Below are 22818 nucleotides of genomic sequence, written 5' to 3'. Positions count from 1 at the left end.
GTAAAAAAAAAGATTTATAACAGCTGAGTGTTTGTCAAGGCTCAGAAACCCTTGCAGGTGTTTCGAGTTTATTAGACAATTCAAGTGATTTGTTTAATACCCTACTAGTATACTTTTTCATGATATTCTAATATTTAGAGATAGGATATTTGAGTTTTCTTAAGCTGTAAGCCATAATCAGCAATATTAAAAGAATAAAAGGCTTGCAATATTTCAGTTGATTTGTAATGAATCCAGAATGCATGACATTTTTGTTTTTTGAATTGCATTACAGAAAATAAAGAACTTCATCACAATATTCTAATTTTCTGAGACAGTCCTGTATATATATAGAGAGAGAGAGAGAGAGGATATCTATATATATATATATATATATATATATATATATATATATATATTAGGGGTGTGAAACGATTACAATTTTTAATCGGGTTAATCACAGGTTTTTGTGGATTAATCATGATTAATCACATATTACCGATATTCTCTGTATATTTTGTGAGAACATAGAGATTTATGACAAAAGACGGATATATACATTTATACATTCTTCGATACAATTCAATTCAATTCAGTTTATTTGTATAGCCCAATTTCACAAATTACAAATTTGTCTCGGAGTGCTTTACAATCTGTACACATAGACATCCCTGCCCCAAAACCTCACATCGGACCAGGAAAAACTCCCAAATAACCCTTCAGGGGGAAAAAAAGGGAAGAAACCTGGAGGAGAGCAACAGAGGAGGATCCCTCTCCTAGGATGGACAGATGCAATAGATGTAATGTGTACAGAAGGACAGATTTAGAGTTAAAATACATTCAATGAATATGACAGAGTGTATGAATAGTTCATAGTAGGCATATTCCACGATGGAGACCTCCACGATCCATCAGGCAGATGGCGGTGGGGAGGAGGAGTGGGCGGAGTCTCAACAGGACAGTGGCGTAGTCATGAGCAGGAATTCCACGACCCAGACGATCCATCAGGCAGATAGGATCTATGCCGTCTCATAGGGTCCGATGACCCCATGAGACGTAAAGTCAAAAGGACTTCCCGGGAGAAAGCAGAGTTAGTAACGTGTGATTGAGAGATGAAAATTCATCCTTAAGGAGAGAAAAAAAAGAGGAGATAGGTACTCAGTGCATCCTAAAACGTCCCCCGGCAGCTATAAGCCTATAGCAGCATATCAAGGGGCTGGACCAGGGCAAACCTGATTCAGCCCTAACTATAAACTCTGTCAAAGAGGAAGGTCTTAAGTCTACTCTTAACGAGGTGACTGTGTCTGCCTCCCGGACTGAAATTGGAAGCTGGTTCCATAAAGAGGAGCTTGATAACTAAAGGCTCTGGCTCCCATTCTACTTTTAAGACTCTAGGAACTACAAGTAGTCCGCATTTAGTGAGCGTAGCTCTCTAGTGGGGCAATATGGTGCGACAAGCTCCTTAAGATATGATGGAGCATCACCAATCAAGGCTTTGTAGGTTAAGAGAAGAATTTTAAAAGTGATTCTTGATTTTACTGGGAGCCAGTGCAGAGCAGCTAGTGCAGGAGTGATGTGATCTCTTTTCTTAGTTTTAGTGAGAACACGAGCTGCAGCATTCTGGATCAACTGGAGGGACCTAAGAGATTTATTAGAGCAGCCTGCTAATAAGGAGTTGCAGTAATCCAGTCTCAAGATATGACAACGTGAACCAATTTTTCTGCATCTTTTTGAGACAAGATGTGCCTGATTTTTGAAATATTACGTAGATGAAAGAATGCAGTCCTTGAGATTTGCTTTACGTGGGAGTTAAAGGACAAGTCCCGATCAAATGTGCTGCAACTCAGCAGTTATTTAGCAGTTTTCTTCCATCTGGAACATTAATACATCTTCATCCTAAACAGAATGTTTAAACAGAAAATGTTTCTCTTGTTTGTCAACCATTAACTCCACCATGATACAATCTAAAGGTGGACAGATTGACAAGTGACTTTTTTTTTGCTCGGTCCCGATGCGCGCGCACGGAGCTCTGTGGCGCGCGAGACGGAGATCGATAAGTGTTAACGCAACGCGAAGAGACAGAAATGACATGCTGCTGTGGAGATACGATCAACAACAGACGTTTAGTTTAATAAAAGAACAAAGACGTGCTCTAGAGAACATGTCAGGGGGCGGGCCAATCTCTTTAATGTCATGCGATCTACCGACACTACGCCGCGATCGACTGGCAGGTCGCGATCGACGTGTTGAGACCCTGATCTACAGGAAGTAAAAGTCGTAACAAGGTTTCCGTAGGTGAACCTGCGGAAGGATCATTACCGATGAACAGACCGTCTGCATGAGAGCGGACAGAGTTCAGATTGAAGTGGTGGATTGGAAGCTCATTCTGCAAGTGACTTTTTTTTCGTCCCGACGACCAACAACAGACGGATTGGAAGCTCATTCTGCGCATGCGTTAAATGCGTAAAAAAAAAAAAAACTAGTTAAACCTGTAATTGAATTAACTGAGTTAACGCGTTATTTTTCACAGCACTAATATATATATATATATATTGAGGGAACTGTCATAGTCAAGTCGTGAGTAATTGACAATAAAAACAGTTACAGAATATTTAAATATGAGTCAAAACCTGACTGGCTCGCGAATGGGGGGGGGGGGGGGTTACCTCTCAAGCAACAACATATATATTTAAATGTATTGTCTCCCTGAAATACTACTAAGATAAGATGTTAAACCCATGCGACAAAGCTACCCTTAAATAATGCAAAGCTTACAAGCCATTTATGCTTGGACTTATATCAAACCACAATGTCTGGACGTCTTCCTGTCAGCTTTCCACCGCCGTCACCACCCCGCCGCATACCGCTGCACCACACACCCACCGAGACCCCCGAGCCCACAGTTAGGCCTGCGAACATGAGGTCTATGTTGAATGATGTGGCCACGAGACGGGCCTCTAAGTGGGTCTTTTTGGCGAGCTCTTTTCGTCTGTCTCCATTGTGTTAATGGAACTATTGGGATGACGAGAGCCAGCCGCTGTCATGGGTCGGCTGAAAAAGGCATTATAGAGACACGGTTTGGTGCTACAGCGCTCATCATGACCTCAGCATTACTTCCATTACAACCGTTGGCTCGGTTACTGTCGCTATCTCTGTCTGTGTGTAGGTGTTCTGCATGCTTGGTTCATTACCCTTCTTCTGCAGATGGATGTTAGAGATAGCGACCCATTAGGTTCATTTATGATATGTGGGGAGGCTTTATTTAAGGTGTGTGTGTGTGTGTGTGTGTGTGTGTGTCGGGGGGGAGGGGGTGGCATTGATCTTCCACTGGTAGCAGGATTTTTCTTTTTTAAATGTAGCTCCAGAAAACAATTTGTATTGGACGCATTAAAAGTCGCAGAAAGTTCCCCGCAGCCCATCAGGGTCAATCTCCTTCCTCTCAAGATGCCATGTGGGAATCAATTCATGTCGACTCCCCGATAACCTTGTCCGCTTGACTGACACTTGATTTACTTCTTCATATGCATGTAGAAAAAGTGGGCGCCAGAAAACCATTGATTGTTAGACAAAATGTATTATTCATAAGTATAAATTTCCAAAGTAGCCTCGGTGTGTTTAATGAAGAACATCAGCAGATCCTTCATTTAAGTATCATCATACGAATGTATCCAAACTGACTTGAATACGTTATATAAGTACAGCATTGACCGCAAGAATTATTCATTTAGTTAGATTTATTATTTCTGATGTATACTGTGTAAACTCCACGAGACACTTTGTGCTGCTGGATAGTAAACATGTAGATCTAAATATAATTGATTTCAGGTAGACAAGAGGCGTAGCATTTTGCAGTGTGTTTTCAGTGGTATAGCATGGCTTTGTGTGTGTGTGTGTGTGTGTGCCCTTGTTTTAATGTCAGTGGGGTGTTTCGGCTGTTGCATCATTTATAGCCACTCAGTTTTGTTTCTTTATCATATTTGTGTTGACCTCGGTGCCCTCCTCTCCACACTTCCACATCCATAATGTGCTTCAGTCCATTCAACTTCCTCCCAATTCATCTCACATTTTACATGCTAAAGTGCTCAGCATTCAGCGTCACTATTCACTCTTTTTCTTTTTTGAATGGCCACAGTATTGATCTCTCTTACGTGATGCCCTCCCTGTAGCATCTCTGCGATCCTGAGATGTGGCTCCTGGAGTGTGTGCCAGCCTGGCACAGAGCTACACACTCCACAGCTCAGCCCACCCGCACCATTAGTAGAATGAACCTTTTATCCGCATTCTTGTGGAACTAGTTCAACAGCAGCCCCGCCGCTTCAGTGCTCAGTCGCAGCGAACTGAATTTTGAATGAATTCACCCGTCCTGATGGAAATGTTGGGCTTTTGTGCTGTCAGCCAACCAGAATAGAGCTGATTGTGTTACCCTGCATGGTTGACGTCCTTTTGCTCGCTGAAGTATCTGCTGGAACATTTATGCACTCTGCTATTTTACAGATATTATATGTTGCATGTCTTGTTTGTTCTTGTTAATACACAATAGCTAATCTTTCAAGTATTATTGAACCATGTGAGGCTACCTCATGACCTTTGTAGAGGAGGACTTATTAGAACATATAGAATATCATTTAATCATTTACAAATTCAGAATACCTTCTGATGTTAGATAGAACACAGTTTGGTATTCTGCATTTGTAAATGATTAAATGGTATAAATATTCGCCCTAGATGGACTGGCGACCTGTCCAGGCTGAACCCCGCCTTCGCCCAATGTCAGCTTGGATCGGCTCCAGTGCCCCGCGACCCTAATGAGGATAAGCGGTATGGAGAATGGAATGGTATAAATATTCCATATTTTCTCATAAGTCCTCCTCTACAAAGGGTTGATGAGGAGTAACTAATAGCCTCACATGGTTCAATAATACTTTAAAGATCAGTTATTTAGTATTTATAAGCGTAGCTTTAAATCTCTCCGGCTGTCAAGTCAATATAATATAATAACTGACCTATAAAGCATCATGCACTTTATAAAAAGTGCCGTATTATTAAGTCAATGTCTTCAATTAATGACTGTCACGGTCTTTGTATCACCGGAGAACCCAGTTCAAGAAAGACAATTTTACTTTAAATTCAAATGCTTTCAAAATGACGACTTTTGTAATGCAGAATACGCTTTGTTTATTACTTCACTACTAGCCTGCCATCATTTATGTGACTGAATGCTCAGAGGTAAACTGATGATAGAAACAAATAGAAATGTATGCTTTTGTTTGGGCAAAAACTGATCAAAAGTTTGAACATAGGCAGTCTGCACCAGATGAAAATGTAAATATGGGCATTTTCCCATTTTCTAAATACAATTCTGCTCATCTAGGGAATGCAATTGCCCTGTAATATCTACCTGTTCAGTATGTATCCACCTTTACTTCACTATAATTGTGAGATGTCTGTTTTTGTGCCTTGTGCTTATTACCAGGTTGGCTGCAAAGTAGTGATTGTGTTCTTCCAGTACTGTATAATGGCCAGTTTCTTCTGGCTGCTGGTGGAAGGCCTTTATCTTCACGCATTGTTGGCTGTCTCGTTCTTCTCCGAGAGGAAGTACTTCTGGGCTTACATTCTGATCGGCTGGGGTGAGAACCCCAAAGTTACATGTCTTTATTTGATCTGCTGTCCTGGGGTGAGACCTCAATGAAGATGAACCACAGCCTGTGATCCGTGCCGATGGGATACAATAATAATGTTGGTGTACACTTATGTGTGTGTGTGTTTTTATTATGTCCCCAGGTGGTCCGACAATTTTCATCACAGCTTGGAGCATCACTAAAGCCTACTTTAACAATGTGGGGTGAGAAACAAACACCAGGGGACCAGAACTGGACCGCTAGAGTCCAGTTCAAAATCAAGGTCTGATTTCGCTTTGATTTCAACTTGTACATAAATATCTTTTCATTCATCACCAGGTGCTGGGATATAATCGAGAACACTGATGTGTTCTGGTGGATTATTAAAACTCCTATTTTGGCATCAATCCTGGTAAGTTTACAAGCCGTAAGCACTTTTTTATCAGTCAATTTCCATGACATCAATATTTATGCACCTTGAGCTGTTAAGACAGACTCCCCAAAGAAAAAGTAATTGTCACTGAGAAAGAAACAAATCCTTGTCAGTTATCATCAGTCCACCGTAGACTTACCTGTCAGTGTCATTTGTGTGCATGCTTTTGAACTCCATATTGTCTTTGGTGTTCCTGCTGTATGTCGACATAACTGAGAGCTTGTTAAGTTCACATTTCACTTTGAAAAGGTGAAAGGATAATTACAATCCACGTGTCCATCTGTCATCATCCACTTCATCTACAAACGTTGAAGACAGGAATGTTTGTAGATGTGCTCAGCGTGCAAATAGTATGACATTTAAATTTGCTTCAGGTGTTAATGGATTAGACAATATTTGCTCATCCAAGAGTTCTATCAAAATATCACTATCATTCTCATATGAGTGCATCAAATTTGGAGATAGAGGCAGTTAGCTTAGCATGAAGAGTGGCTGCTGTTTCCAAGAAATGGCAAGTAACTATTTTCTATTTGTTATAGTTTAAGATAGAAAGATACAGTAAATGTTTCTCAATGAGCTTTAAATTTATTTTTGGTAGGTGTAATAACCTTTGGCAGCCCCCCCAGTTCCAGTTTAAAACTGATTTTTTAATTTATTTATAATTTAATTTAATTTATTTGTTTACTGATGTGTGCTGATGTCCTGCTTTGTGGGTCTTGGCTTGGCAGCAGACTCAGCAGGTTTACTTGTGTTCTTCCACATCAGGATCAGGATCAGCAGCCCGGTTGTCAGACCCTTCTGTCTCTTTTCATCTGCAGCAGCGTCTGCATATGGACGACAGGGACACGTCCCAACCAATATTTTGGGAGGACAGAATTGTCCTTACCAATATTTGAGCTAATCTTTTCACATTATCTTCGTAGTGAACAGACACACATTCAGAAGAGCAGTGGAGCCGAATCACTTGTTGGCCAGTGGTTCTGAACTGCTGCACATCGCAGCGTATCCTGACTGAACCCCGTCCTTTTCCTTTATTGCTGTCACGGCGCTATTAGAGTGGACTCAAAAGCAAGACTCAGACAGGAGTAACAAAGATGACTGTCTTTGGTTGGAAACAGGCTGGGTCAAAACCGGGAGATCAGTCGAAGAAGCAAACAAGTCCAAAAAGGGGCAGCGCAGAGAATCAGAGGTCAGAACAGGCAGGTCAGGAATATACTCTAATAACGCTGGAGAACTTGGCACGAAAACACAAGACAATCTGGCAGAGGACAAGTGGAAGTGAGGGAGCTAAATAGTGAGGGACTAATGAGGGGATGGGCTGCAGGTGAGAAGGGCGTGAGGACCAGGTGAAGGGAATGAGGGACTAACGAGGGAGTGATCAGAGGCAGGTGAGGGGAGTTGGATTGACGAGATGGTGTGACAGGATGAAAACAACTATTACAAAAAGGAAGGCGTGGCGCTAAACTGTTACAATTGCTCACATTGCAGCTCATAAAACTGTCTGAAAGCATTACTACCATATCAGCAGAGAGCAGAACAATTAGCTAATGTACCACTGACTATAAAATAATGACTTTATTCTCATTAAGTTACGACTTTATTTTAGTAATGTTACTTTAAAAAAAAAAAAACATCTTAGGGAACAGGGGAATGTTTTGAATTTGCAGAAAGTTTATGAACATGAACAGAAATATTGCTGAATTGCATATCAGCTATTAAAGTCCAGGGGTTTATAAGCTTATTACAATGAATTCATTAATGTGAATCGGTGCCACATGCACATTTAAAAGATGTTACTTCTTCAAACTCATCAGACAAAACATTCACTGAGAAAAACATCTAAATACATATTTGAAAGCAATAAAGAATGCCTGTTAGCCTTACTGCTTTATATTCCATTATATTTGTATATTTTAGATGATCACCTGCGCCTGCATTTTGTGTTTTCCTTGACATTGTACAATATAATTCTAATGAATACATTCCATAAAATGCTGCATACAAATTCACCAGAATGCAGGAAATGGAACGAAATTGTAGCATTTGTGTTTCTGAGTGCGTTGCCAGTTCAGAGGTAAAAATAAATAAAACATCCAATCAGAGTGACATGAAATATAGTAACAATCTTCTCTTATAAGATGCATCTCTCAACAATTCCTCCATATCCATTAGTTTAGAGACTGAAATCATGTATAGCCGGTGACTTTTATTCCAGCTTTTATTCCATGTACAAATGTCCTAATGGAACAATAGCACTAAATCCCATTTATATGTCACATAACCCCCTATAATGTTCTCAAATTTCCACAGATGAACTTCATTCTATTCATCTGCATTATACGAATACTTCGCCAGAAAATCAACTGCCCAGATATTGGAAGAAATGAGTCCAACCAGTACTCGTGAGTATGACGTATCTACTAGTCGTTTCTATGCTATAAATGTGTCCAGTTAATTAGCTCAGATAAGATGAACTATTACTGATCTCTAGGACGTTTGAATATATCTATATCACTTCAACATGTTCTATCTTGGGCTGAAGTGCTGTAGGTTCAATCCATTCTTTATGTGGCTACTTTGTACTTTTTATGCTCAAAGCAATGGAAGGATAAACAATATTTTTTCTTTACTTCAGAAAAAAAAATCATGGCCTGCATTAGCATGAGGTACTCAGCACAGTAGCCTTTCCCTGGCCGCTGCTTTGCACAGAGATGTAGAGCTCTATGTGTTTAAGTGTTTCCCTGTGATGGAGAGCATCTCATAAGCCAGCATAATGCATGAGCTATTTTCCCACTGACACTTTTAATGGATTTTTTTTCCATATCTCGTCCTCAGAGCTGGAATGTAAAATGAAAAGGACTCTGGAGTTGCATTTCATTATTGGCATATATGGAGACGGATTGAAAATTGCTTTCACCAGAGGGAGACATTTTTTTCTTTCTGCTTTGTCATTTCAGGAGGCTGGCAAAGTCAACGCTGCTTTTGATTCCTCTGTTTGGGATCAATTTCATTGTGTTTGCATTCATTCCAGAGCAAGTGAAGACTGAGATGCGACTGGTTTTTGACTTGATTCTGGGGTCATTTCAGGTATGACATCAACTTTTTTGGAAGAAGTGATTAACAAAAAACGCTTCTACATCGTATTTTTACATTTTTCTTGAATTTCAAAATCAAATTTAATTAGAGACCGTAAGTAATGATTGGGCTTCCTGTCAGCCCTGAACTGCCAGAATGTCTATTTAAGAAACCCTGGCAGGTCTCCAAGGCTCTGCCGGCTCATTCAGTGGCCGTGTTGCTGCCTCTGTGCTGTTTTAGTCCATCACACATATTGAGAAACGATGGAGGAATGCAGCCATTACAGATTGTTTGGCAACCAAGAAATCATTCTTCTCATTACTACTGTAAACTAGCAATTGTTCCTTGAATTCCAAATAGTTGTTCAAACAATATAACAGATACTGGAGCTTTCACCATGACTCACAACGTTATTACTCTTTTAACTGCGTTTTTCTTTCCATTTAGGGCTTTGTAGTCGCAGTCCTTTACTGCTTCCTCAACGGAGAGGTGGGTAGCCCCCTCGCAGTGATGTAAACACAGTCTATATATACACACTGTTTAAAGATTTCCATGCAGAGATAGCAAAGTGTTGATTCTCAGAACATGTCGTTAATCTGTAGTTTTTCTGTGGCTCCCTCTGTGCACCACTTACATTTACAAACAGCCCTGAAAGGTGTTTGGAGCTGTTAGTGTGAGTCACCAGCGCTGGTTGCCTCCCTTGGACCTCCTCGCAGCATATTTTGTGCACTTTGCCTGCAGGATGGGAGGGTTGTAAAAAGCAAAGCCTCCTTGACAGCAAGCTATTCGGTAATGTCTGCAGAGGCTCTCTGTGCTGAGCCAGATTGAATCACAGTGATGGGTTGGATGGCAAGGCTTGAAACTATGCGGTCTCAATCGAAATCTTTGTCCCTTTCTAAAGCCGTGGCGGTATTGTGTTTATGAATTACTGGAGCCTCTAAAATGGTAAACGGTAAACACTTTCATGAAGCTTATAATGTTCAGTGTTTGTTGAAATTGTAAAAAAAAGAAGATTTGTGTGGTTTTGTAACCCTGTAAAACAGTAAGGTACGTCTTGTTTGGAGATGTTCTCTACCAGTTATTTCATTTAACTGGTGCAAATGCAGTAATCACATAGTGGACTGTTGCTCGTTGCCCCCCCCCCCCCCCCCAGTGATCTTGTATTTTGCTTTTTCTAGTGTTGCTCATTTTGTGATATGAGCCAGAGCTAAACGCTATATGTGTTGTTGTTGTCGGCACCTCCAGATGTAATACTATGGGAGACCCCACACCTAACAAGTATATGTACTGTATGTATTTTCAGCTGATACGCCACAACATAATGGCGTATCAGAATTAAGTTGGTGGGCTACACAAGGGGAATTGTCTCGGGTGTTTACGGTGTTCGTGCATTTCATAGATGTGCCAATGTTGACGTGAAGAACGTGCACATTTAGTTAGCTATTGCTCTGTCGCCCCTTTTGTGTTTTTGATGCTCATTTGTGTGACGCTCATCCAATATGGCCCTTCCAATGAATCACCATGTGTACATGGTGGAGGGTTTTGTGTGACCCTGGGAGCTGTGTTGTCGGAGGCAATAGCTTCTCGTAGGGCAGGGGTGTCCAAAGTCCGGCCCGCGGGCCAATGGCGGCCCGCGGTAGGATTTCATACGGCCCGCGACATCGGTCATATCAGGGCTATATTGGGATTTTCATGGACAGGATCTCAAAGCCCAGCCAGGGAAAGGAGAGTCCAGTTTAGGAACCTCAGAATTGTGTTCCTGCTCTTTGTGGAGGATGTGGTTCCGTGTGCTCCATCAGTCCGTGACCTCCAGCACGTACTGGGGTGCCCTGCAGCCAAGTGTGAAGTAGTCGGTGACTGAAATAATGTTAACCCTGATACAATGGTGGAAATGGGCGTTTCATTTCCTGTAATGAGAAATGTACACGGTAAAACACTCTGAAGTATTATTGTTCTTATCCATTGTAGGTCCAAGGAGAGATCAGGAGGAAGTGGCGAAGGTGGCACTTGCAAAGATACATGGGCTCAGACACCAAATACCAACATCCGTCTATTGGCAACAGCAACAACTTCAGCACCCAGATCTCCATGCTGACACGATGCAGCCCCAAAACACGGCGGGGCTCGTCCTCCTGTAACGACGACCTCTCTAGCATCTAACTCACACAAACATTGATCCGGACATACATGCTGTACAAAACACTCTCATGCCAACCATTAGGCAGAAACATGAATACACTGCCTCATGAGCGTGAGTGACGTGGACATGGGCAAAGTGATGAGAAGGAAATAGTGCGACAGCTTCTAGGCAGCTTTTAATCTCCACGCTTCTTGAGAAGGTATAAGTGACAAACATACAGACACATTGCTTCACAAGCACAGCTTTTGCACATTTGTATGAGAACCATTCACTTGTTTGCTTTTCAAGATTCAGCGCACATGTACAGATGAATTTGTGGGTGAAATCAGGATGTGTCGTGTGGTCAATTGTTATAAATCATGTTGCTCGGACACCAGGCAATGCAAAATGTCACAGATTAATGGGGTCATGTGAGGGAATACAATTGTGAGCTGCACCAGCATCCTGCAACCTGATGTAATTACACGTTGATGAAAAAATACTTAGTGGATTCCTACCGCAGCGAATGAACAAGGCTGGTGCGAAGACACAGCCGTTTGGAGAAAAGGAGCTGACTTACTTCTTTTTTTTTTAAAGGAAAACTCGTTAAACTACGAGCATCGTGTTTTGGGAGAATTTTGGCTCTTCCTCACTTTGTAGGAAGATGGAAAAAAGTGTCTGAGAACCAGTTTGACATTTGTTTTCTTCCATAAATGGCAAACAAATGAGGTTTCAGACTGGGTGAGCAGTGTGATGCTGATTCACAGTGAGGAGTTCGGAGTATAAATGCCCTTCTCTGCACTATCTGAGACTTATTGTCCTTTGCCTTCTCCTTTATCAGAACACTCCTCCCTTTTGTTTTTTGTGACTGAGCCTGTAGATTAGATTATGGTGGTTGTCTGTTGAGCACCCTGTGGCAGTGTTGTGCCAATCACTGACCAGTGCCTGGATTCATTGTTTTGAAGTGACACTTTCAATCAAATCCTCACTGGCCGTCGGCTGCTCTGGAGACTAAATGCTCTTTAAAGGTGCAATGTGTAAGATATTGGCAGGATTTGAGTTGATAATATTTGTAAAAAATGTACCAACATTATCGAAAGACTGTGAGGATATTAGAGTGTTGACGTGATGTCAAAGAGGTCGATGCATTGTGTGGCAGAGATGTTACTGAAATGAGCTCGTCCTATCGTGTAAGACTACTTGTCCCTCTAGAGGCGATAGTGAGTCACTGTCGCGTCCAGTCGGCTCTCAGTCCAACACGAGAGAATGACAAAGTAGAGCTGCCCGGGGTCATATTAATGATAGATCCATGATGTGTTTGCGTCTCATAGTTTTGTATTGGATCAAACTCAAAGTGCCAAGAGGCTTCTTCGTAGGTACAGCGTGTGGCGGCTCCAGATGATGGCCGTGACTTCAGTTAGCTCGAATTCAGCCAGAGAAAACCTCACCGCCAGGGCTCCAACTGCCCGTCTGAAACTGACGATTGTAAAGTTAGATTGCATGGACCCAATATTTGAGGTGAAATGCTCTATTTCTTTGGAGCAAGTGGCTCAGCGTTACATATTGCACCTTTAAGCAGTTCAGTTCAGGAATGTTTACATTTTCTCTAAAGTTGTCATTTAAAATTGTACAGCCAAAATATACAGTGTAAAGAAAATTAATTACTATGGATTGTTGTACCATATCATATATCAGTAATGTGATTGTAATTAATGTGTGTTTATTTGTTGTTTATGTAGCTCAGTGCTTAGCATAACAGCTCAAGAGAAGAAACTGCATCACAATTCAAATCCGTCCTGCGACTTGTAGGCCTCCAGGTTCTCCTGACGTGTCAGGTTCAAACCCCTCAGCCGTCTTGGTGGTGCTCTGGTAATAATATTTCCTGGACTCTCCATTGACTTGTCAGGTTGAAACTGCTCCACCTGAGGAGTTTGAACCTGACATGTCAGTAGAGACTAGTGAAGCTGTCACAACAATGCTGTCATTGGGCTTTTCACATTACAAGGTCAGATTTGAAAGTCACTTAAATGTTCATGCAAGAGGAAACATAAGATCCAGCTTTAAGGAGGAAAATAACATGATCTCAATCCGCTGACGATTTAATGGCTCAATGAATTCAACACATGCTAATATTGATCTTAGAAATTATTTACAGCAACGGCCTCTTACGTGGGATGTTTTGCTGGGGACAAAAGCATAACGAAATAGTACCGTACAACAGTTTTGGAAATATTCACTTTCTGGTCAACAGTTGAGAAGATTCATACAAATGATTCCCTAAAATACTGTACAGTACCCACATTGTTTGGTTTTATAGATATGGTCTTTTAGTGTTTAGGTGTCCTGGTTGTTTTGTATCGGTGAGCAAATATTAAGTGATATTGAATCAACAATCATTCTCATGTGTATCTATTCACATTAGTATTCAGTGCTGAAGCATGCTAAGTATTTATAAACTGGATATTGTGTTGTTTAAGATTTTAAAGTGTATTTGTTAGTGCAATGTGTGTAACACTAGTGCAATGCATAGTTTTGTGAAGCTACAAATGTACTGTAAGTATTCATTATCTTAACTTGACATTTATATACACATAAGGCCACTTAGTTTATGAACAAGAGTTTAAAAAAAACTATTATTAGAATTTGTTGTGCTATGCATCTTAAGACTTCTCTTGGCAGGAAACTTACCAAACATGTTTACCACTGTTCCACTCAAACTGTATTACATTATTATTATTTAGAAATCTACAAGGTAGTGAAAATTATCATTTTTACCGACATTATGTGAAACTCCACAACATAATTTGCTTCAACGTTGTTTTAAAACATACGGAATTCAGAGCAAATCTATGATTGAGCGATTGACTCTACACAGCTCTCAACATGGCTGAGCGTCCGCGAGCAGGACAAACCGTGCGAGCGGCTGCAGGAGGAACCGGAGGGTGGACACGACTACCCACTCCAAAGGATCTCATTAGTTGTAATCTCCTCATCGACTGGAACACTGTCGCCTCATTGAAGCTTATTTCCCTAAGTGCTCTCACTACTTGACAAGGGCCTGGCCTACAGTTGGCTCCTTTATTTTAATCATGTTACTCCCAGAGAGGCTCAGAGGAAAGGTGTTGGTTCAAATATGCTAATCCCTGTTTCTGTATTTAAAAAAAATTCTGGTATTTTTCATTTAAAATATTCATATTTGATATAGCTGTCAGAAGATGACCTGAGTAAGCAAGCATACAGCTTGATGTTCCAGCTGATATAAATGGTGAGGAAGCAGCACACTGCGTTCTTTAGGAAACAATGTGTTTTAACAGACAGCTCAAAGTGTTCGAGTCACTCCCTCCGGCTCACAGAGAGGAATTATCTTGGCAGTGAATTACTGTATTTTTTCACTTCATTGTGGTCACGGTGCCCTTACATGCAAAAGCGCCTCAGAACCTTGTAATACTTCTTAAGAGCTTCAGATCTCAGCTCAATAAAGCCAGTATAACCTTTTTTTAACATCACTTACATAAATTCAGTGAAAGAACAATGATGGAAAGTAAATATTACATTTATTTGCGAACTTTGAGGCAGGTTACTTAATTTGATACTTTAGCTCCACTACATTTCAGAGGGACACATTTCACTACACTTACACTTATATAAAGGGGTGTATAGTACCTCTTATTCAACATATTTCAATGTTGCATTTAAAACATAAAGGAATCATTAATATGATGATTGCTATCATTTAAACTAGCTGCACTTTGACAACACCATTTAAACTTGAATGCTACAATAATTTAAAGGCAAAATCTGACATGAAAAACAAACATACACCACTAAAAAAAATTGAAAACACAGGATTGGACTCAATTCCAAATGAATCCACATGTTTTGTTTAAGAGGCAACGACTCTATGTTATTAGTGTTTTATCATGCTGTTTGTTTTCATATGCTTACAGTAACAGACCAAATATTCAGATAAAAGATCAGAAGTTGTAATCTGGAGGTCAAATGCTTCAGTATTTTTATTAAATATACTTATAATGTATGATCAAACTTAACAATTACTTTTATTTTTGAATGTATGGCTTTCACTTGTAATATTGAATATTGTACACTACTTCTACTTTCTCAGTAGTTCTCCGCCCACCGGGTAAAAGGATCTGAATCATTCTTTCACTCCAGTTCCTCCCGATGCCAGTTGAACTTCAGTTAGGCGACAATATTTGACAACAACAACTTGCCCGCTGAGTTTGCTTCTGTGTAATAAACTCCAGCTACTTGAGTTAATCCGTCTGTTGTCCCTCAGGGTTATTGGTTCACTCACTGCCTTTGAGCCCAGCGGGCCTCTTGCTGTGTGCAGCAACATGAAGAAGAGCACATTCATCCAGGGCGGGATGCTGTGTGCCGGAAAAAGATGAACAAACACACACCATGCCATGCCCGGCTTCCCAGAAGAGCCGCTCTGGGGTCTAATGTCTCATTCGCTCTCTCCATGAAATGGAAATGACCATGCGCATAACACCAATAATTATTAGGAACTGTAATGATTGTGAATAAAGGGATTTGCAGTGTTGAAAGTTGGTGCATGAAATATTAACTAGAAACAGTCAATTCAATACAACAACCCCGGGGCCCATGTGTTGAATAAAAGAAGGGCTGTATGGTCGTTTATGATGCATTTTGTCGAGATTGATAAACTCTTGAGTATAGCAGATAGCTTAACATGAATATGAATATACATGATTGGCGTTGTCAGGCACGTGCACAGACATTTTGGGGGGCAGGTGCTCAAACCCCAAAAAAGGGCACCCATCGGCAAAATTATTTTTCTATTGATCACTGTAACTTGAAGTGAGCAAGTAATTGGTTGTTACGAAACACCTGAAACACATTGTGTGGTGAGAAGACATGAGAGCTGAACAAAATGACATTACAATTTGTTTTTATTTGCAAAACAATAGGAGCGAAAAAATGACTTATAATAAATAACTTACTAACCTCGACCGCTCGGCTGAAAAGAGTAAACGCAAGAAAAAACAACACTTGTAATAACTACATGCCAGGAAATATCAGCCTGAGGCTTTATAACGTTTTTACGGAAGTCTGATATTTCCCGGCATGACCTCACTCTGGGTTAGTAAGTAGTTATTACAAGTGTTGTTTTTTCTTGCGTTTACTCTTTTCAGCCTCTGCAATTACTCATACAAGATTGATCTTTGTAAAACTGGAACAGACAAAACAAAGAGAAACATACCACAGAAAACAATGTGGCACATTATAATAATAATAATAATAAGAATAATAATACCTTCAGCCTGAACAAGACATAATAATTCTAAAAGCATTGAAGTATTTCATTTGTCACATGGAATACTGTATGTTCATGTAAACTGTGTACAGTATTTAGATTATCTCCTGATTTTAATGAACACATGTACAACAAAATCTAAATATGTCTTTTTTTTTTAAACTACTGGGTCAGCAAACACTGTGTTATGATGTTCATATTGGGTAAAAAATCAACTTTAATGGTTGAGACTTATGCACTACAATGTTATAGTTTTTATATTTACTTATTGTGTTGATTCTTGATATTAAATGTCAGTAATGTATTGTTAGTTTACGCCAGTGCTCATTTTTCATCTTCATAACGGGTAAACGATTAAACCACAAATTATATTTTTGTTTTGTGTTTTGCCAAAAATAGCCTAAATGACCACAAAGATATTTTATCGTACAAAACATCCTAAATGGCAAAATGTCAACATGTGTCATGTCAGTTGGCAACAATCAGTAACAAATACCAACATATATCTTCACTCTAAATAGTCTAACTAAAGCAATGCATCATTTAGATTTACAAGAGTTTCATTGACAAAAATAGAAAATAGGAAAGTAAGTAACAGACCCCGGCAGTATATGAAATGATGCTTTTATACCAAACTCCTAACTGGATGGAGAACATTGAAACAAAACCAATGAACAGACAACATGGAGGAGGACGTCTCCACAGCCGTTGGACCTCAGCAGCATGAATGACGTCCTCTGGAGTCTGAGGACAGGAGACATGAGCCGGCACCTCGTCCACCAGCTCCCGGAGAGTCCGTCTGGAAGCTCCTCGCCCCCCAGCAAAGGGCTCAGCCTTCTGGACTCGTTGAAGGTGGCATGTCGGTTCCAACCTGTAGAACGAATCAAACGGAGACTTTAATCGTCCCGTTCATCTTTGGGCCGACAGGCTTTCTGTAAGAACAACTCCCGTCTCACATCTAAAAAACTGAAAAAATAAACCGGAGCATGACGACCACAATAATATGTATTTGACATGAATACAGAAAGGGCACTTTTCTCATCCAGGGCAAAAGGGCAGGTGCTTGAGCACCACTAGGGCTCTATCTGTGCACGCGCCTGAGCGTTGTTATAAAGTGACTTTCTGTCAGAGTTCATAAAACAGGCAGTGGGCAGCTGGAGACAGGAGAGAAGACTAACAAAGTTATTTTCAGACTCCCAGTAGCTCTTAAAATGAGAGACAGGTGTCTTGCCTTTAGGTATCTTCCAATATTCATAACACTATAGTTAAATATTCATAGTACAAAGAAAGCAAAGTTTGTAAAGGACCAGCGATTGAGCAAACCCGTTAGCTCTGTCCAAACGGCTAAGAGGCTGCTTTGATTCCCTCTGACTCCAGATTCAAAGAGAAGTCTGGTCTCATCTGATCTCCTCATGAGCTGTGGCTGTGAGTCATGCTGATGAGCATCAGAGGCCACTTCTCAGAGGCAGAGCTGGAGGAATGAGCCACTGTATATAAAGGATTATTTATTTATGAACTCTGTCGTCGAGGTTTGGGACTACGACAGTCACGGTGACTTGAAAGAAAGCTTTCTTCTCTTTCACACAAAGAGAGGATGTCTTACTGACCTTCTCGTTTGCATATAAGAACACATCGTACGACCTTGATGTCGTGTCGTGTTAAAGCGCTTTGAGTGGTTGGAAGACGAGTAAAGCGCGACACTTCAGGTCCATTTAACATTTATCTTGAACTTGCCAACCAATGCCAGCTGGTATGATCAAACTAAATGTTCCTGACTGACCCATTAGTGCCTTGCCCTATGGCCATAGGGCAGCAAACTGGAAGTTAAATGTAAGATAATAGCATTATATGTGCAGAGATTGTCCATCTGTTCTAAAACTGTACTTTCAAGCTTTACATCTCAATAGACAGAATATCCTGTATGGAGTGCTGCAGGGATCATATCTTTGTCACATTTAGCCATTTAGCCACATGAGCTTTTATTGTATATTAACATGTGAAGACATTAAAGCTGCAATAAATAATATGTTGATATTATGAACACATGGCCCAATGACTACATATATAAAGGGAAAGGGGCCACTGGTAGCGACTAAACCACAGAGAATCATCCCCAACTCCACGCAGCGGTTTAGAGCCTTCCAGCTCTTTGTTTGTGTTTTAGGGTCTGCAGCTTTAATGTTTTGGAACATTTAGCAGCTGAAGAGAGAAACATTCCCCTCAGGAGTTGAAGCCAAAAACTAAAAGAGAGAGACATTTGTACTTATATTCATTATTCAGGTGGATACAAAATGAACTCCAAATGATTGCTAATGTTGCAACAAGTCTGCTGGGTGTGTACTTGAGCTACTGTTGCAAACACTTCCACCATAACACTTCTTTTTGTGTTTGTTTTAGCTTGTTCTGCCGCCACTGGAACAAAAATAAATTATTAAATGAATCAATTAACGGCTTTAAAGAGATGTGATTTTCTCCTTCAGTTCAGTGGGCGCTAAATGGTGCATTGTTACCTGCTCTTTTGTCTTGATTTGTAAGGTTCACTCAGTCATGATTAATACTCTCATTACAAGACATTCTTCTAACATTTGCACTTACAATCAGTAAACTGACCCGCCACTGCCCACACACACGATGGAAGAACACGTTAGAAAGCTGCTCTCTATGAATCATGTTTAAGCGAGGTGTAAACAAGCTGGGGAAATTGTTCCACACATTATTACAATAACAGGATGCTTGATCTCACTTTTGAAATAAATACATAATTCAGTTTGTGGAAAAAATGACTCATGAAGTATTTAAAGCGTGTCATCTCGTCTGGGTGAAGTGATTGCTTTGTGTTTACGTCTGGGCTGCGAGAGTTATGGCATGAGGTCGGGGAACGGGTGGTGTGTTTGGAACAGAAGCAACTGGTCCTGAGCTGTGTGAGGCAGAGGCTTTTTACAGTGTCCCATTATTATGTTATAACACTGTAATCGTGAATATACTAAAGAAAGTATTATTGATGAAATGATGCCGAACAGTGAAAATAGTATTCTTCATAACAAACAAAGGGAAGATATTTATTCTACAACAGGTACAAACATGTATTGCATCATATTGTAGCATCATTTCCATATATTTTTGAGGAAACACAAAGATTTAACATCATCAAAATAAAAACGACAACAATTAGTACACTTCATAAGGTTTGATTGTCAGTAGTGTGAAAGAAGGATAACGTATTAATCCTTTTTAAGCTCCCGATCAGTTACTAAATGGACAATGACGTTTGTAATGACAACGTTTTGTCATTAACTAATAGAGGGAATCAGATTAAATAATATCCTTTTATATGATTGACAACAGCTGCTAAATGGAAGTTGTGGTGAGATTTTTTTTTCAATGTTCCAATGCGATCAATGAAATTTGAACCTCAGCTTTAGCTGCATCTCTCTTGATCAATTATTCTGACAACTCGAGTGGCAGGAAATTAATTTGTGGGAAGAAACTCAATACTGAAGAAAGCAGGAGACTCTTGCAGGTAAAGTTGGGTTTCTGATTTCATGCATTGCTTGAGTGGAGCCAGTGAGCAGGACATGTTCCGAGCCTCTGGTCTTCTGAGTTGTTGAACATCCTCATAAGCAGGACATGCTGCATATGGGTCATGATTACCAGGCGGAAATCAACACATCACAGCTGACATGACGTGAATGTAAAAGCGTAGCCATTATTTCTACAACATTTCTGAAAGCACACACAATCTAAACAGTAGAAGAATACCCAAATGCAAAGGTTTCTGGATAAAAAAATAATCCATATTTATGATAATTAAATGACTTCGAAGCTGTTATACTTTTTCTTACATACATTTTAACAATGGTTCATCTTACAGCGTAAGGGGGGGAGGGGGCTTACAAATTATCACCAGACTCAGTGTCGGCTATTTAGTGTCTTTTAACTTGTTCTTTTGGCTTTACGTCCCACAGTGCTTACCCCACTGTGAGATACCCACCAAACGGCAACAACAGGTAGCAACGAGCTGGTGAGCACTGTGGAGTTAAAGAGTATTAGTAATAGAGGTATTCCCCTCAGGTTGAGAGAAAAGCAGCGCTAAAAGGGAGGGAATATATGACTGGAATTTGCCATGAACACAACTCCAAATGTTGCATGTGCAGGATGTGTAAGCAACTCTTTTGTTTGCCACATAAACAATGGTGATATGTCTGCTGTGTTTACAGCTGGTTTCCCCGAAATGGTCAAACAATGACCTGAGCCTTAACGTTATCTGTGTGACAGCGCAGATACGTATAAATATAAACCACCTGCTCCTGAAGCAGAGAGGACATTTAACTCCCCTGTTTTGATATTGGAGCCCTCCACAGGGAGACTGAGACAGTCATGGCACCCGGAAATTGGAGCTGAATAATGTGTTTGAAATGAATGGATATTATATATATGGCATATGGGCGCTTCACCTGAGACATAAATTAAATAGACTAGATAAGAGAAGGTGCCACTGTGACTCACCTTGATTAAATCTAACAGGGCTCAAAGACATTTCATAGTTATTGGAGCTCCCCATAAGGCTTCCGGCCATCACTTTTAAATATGAGAGAAGAGGTTTGGCCTCTTGAATTAGATGGTGTTGGTGAGCATTGGCTGCTCAGTTATATCCACGTTAACCTTAACAATGGTTCCCGACCCTGTTTTAATCAATAAATACAAACGTTTTTTGGATTGAAATTAACAACATTTGGGTCTGTTTGGTCAAATAGTTCTATATATTATGTTTAATTATTTCAACCAACTGCCTATCCATTCATTCATCTTTTTATTTCAACCAATACTAAGCTAGCTGACTTAACGTTAACTTTTAGATATTTCACCGTTCTATTCCTCTCAACCATTTATATACTAATTCAACTCCATTAATTTAGTTATTTCAACTAATAATATTCTTATATCCTTCATTATAATGCTTATATAGCTCACTTACTGTTAGCCTACATGTTGCTTTTAGCTATTTTACTGGAGAAATAAATGTAGCAAAAAAATTCAACCATATGTTGTTGTGTTGGTGCGATGTTTTGTTGTTTTTTTTTTATACTGTTTTCTGCTGGGATTTCCAGAGCTGTTTCACCAGAGATGAGATCTTGAATATCAGGGGATCAACTCCAGCGCATTTACTTCCAACGTTTTTAACTTGTGTGGAGTTACTGGACATTTTAAGGTAAAAGGTGTGCACCTTACCTTTCGCGTGAGACGCCGGAGGAGAGGAGAGGCTCAGGGGCTTATGGCCACGACGAGCGGGGATCTCGTACAGCGCTGCCGGGCATTTCTCTCCAACGTCCGCTCACTGTGCAACAAACTGGACGAACTCCAGCTGCTGGAGGAGAGAGAGAGACTCTCCTCTCCCTCCGTTGCTTGCTTGGAATTCATGGCTTAGTGGCTCGACGCCAGACTCTGCTCGCAGCTCGCTGGCCAGCTTGTTCGGCGGACCCGGGTCACGGAGCTCGAAAAAAAAAAAGGGTGGAGGATCTTTTTTACCTCAACGGCGGCTGTGCAAACGGCGTAACGGTGATTCTAAATCTTTATCATTCACTGCAAACCTTCTACTACTCCCTCCCGTCATTTTTCATCATTCATCGTTTTACATGCAGTTGCGCCGGGGAGAGCGAGGCACAACAAGACCCCGCCGAACAGATCACGGTGTGTGGGCGGACCTTCCGGACTCTTTAGTTATTGTACGATTTAAAGTTTAAAAAACCTCAGCCACGAACCCTAAATATAGACAGTTAATTAAATGCCCTACCAGAGAAGAGCATTCTGGACCACTGCTACACAACAATCAGCAGGGCCTATCCGCCCGTCCTCGAGCTGCACTGGGAAACTCTGACCACGTCATGGTTCATCTGATTCCCTCATACAGGCAGAGACTAAGCTCTGCAAACCTGTGGTGAGGAAGTTCAAGAAGTGGACCAGTGAGGCTCTGGAGTGACTGGGATGTCTTCAGGACTGCTACCAACAGCCTGGATGAGTACACAGAGGCTGTAACCTCCTACATCAGCTTCTGTGAGGACAGCTGTATTCCATCCAGCTCCAGGGTGAGTTATAACAACGACAAACCCTGGTTCACAGCGGAGCTCAGGAAGCTAAGACTGCAGAAGGACCAGGCATTCAGGAGTGGGGACAAGGACCTACACAGAGTCCAAATACAGGTTTAGCAAGGCGGTGAGAGATGCCTGCAACAGCAGCTCTCAGCAAACGACTCTGCTTCTGTCTGGAGAGGGCTCAGGCAGATCACCAACTACAAGCC

The 22818-nt window shown here is 40.7% G+C and overlaps 1 protein-coding gene across 2 annotated transcripts in view; it reads left to right on the top strand.

Moving 5' to 3' along the window:
• The window catches only part of vipr1b (vasoactive intestinal peptide receptor 1b), a 46629-nt gene extending 33696 nt beyond the window's left edge, over window positions 1-12933 (top strand). For both annotated transcript variants that reach the window (XM_056434062.1, XM_056434061.1), the window contains 7 exons: window positions 5453-5606; window positions 5761-5821; window positions 5937-6009; window positions 8341-8432; window positions 8988-9117; window positions 9553-9594; window positions 11074-12933. In XM_056434062.1, coding sequence (XP_056290037.1) covers window positions 5453-5606; window positions 5761-5821; window positions 5937-6009; window positions 8341-8432; window positions 8988-9117; window positions 9553-9594; window positions 11074-11265 — 744 coding nt within the window. In that variant the 3' untranslated portion in view covers window positions 11266-12933. The remainder of the gene's footprint in view (window positions 1-5452; window positions 5607-5760; window positions 5822-5936; window positions 6010-8340; window positions 8433-8987; window positions 9118-9552; window positions 9595-11073) is intronic.
• The last annotated feature ends 9885 nt before the right edge of the window (window positions 12934-22818 follow it).

The sequence above is a fragment of the Pseudoliparis swirei genome, chromosome 16 (assembly GCF_029220125.1).
Source record: "Pseudoliparis swirei isolate HS2019 ecotype Mariana Trench chromosome 16, NWPU_hadal_v1, whole genome shotgun sequence".
Lineage (NCBI taxonomy): Eukaryota > Metazoa > Chordata > Actinopteri > Perciformes > Liparidae > Pseudoliparis > Pseudoliparis swirei.
Note: the sequence above shows the minus strand (reverse complement) of the source record. Positions and strands in the feature narration are given on the sequence as shown.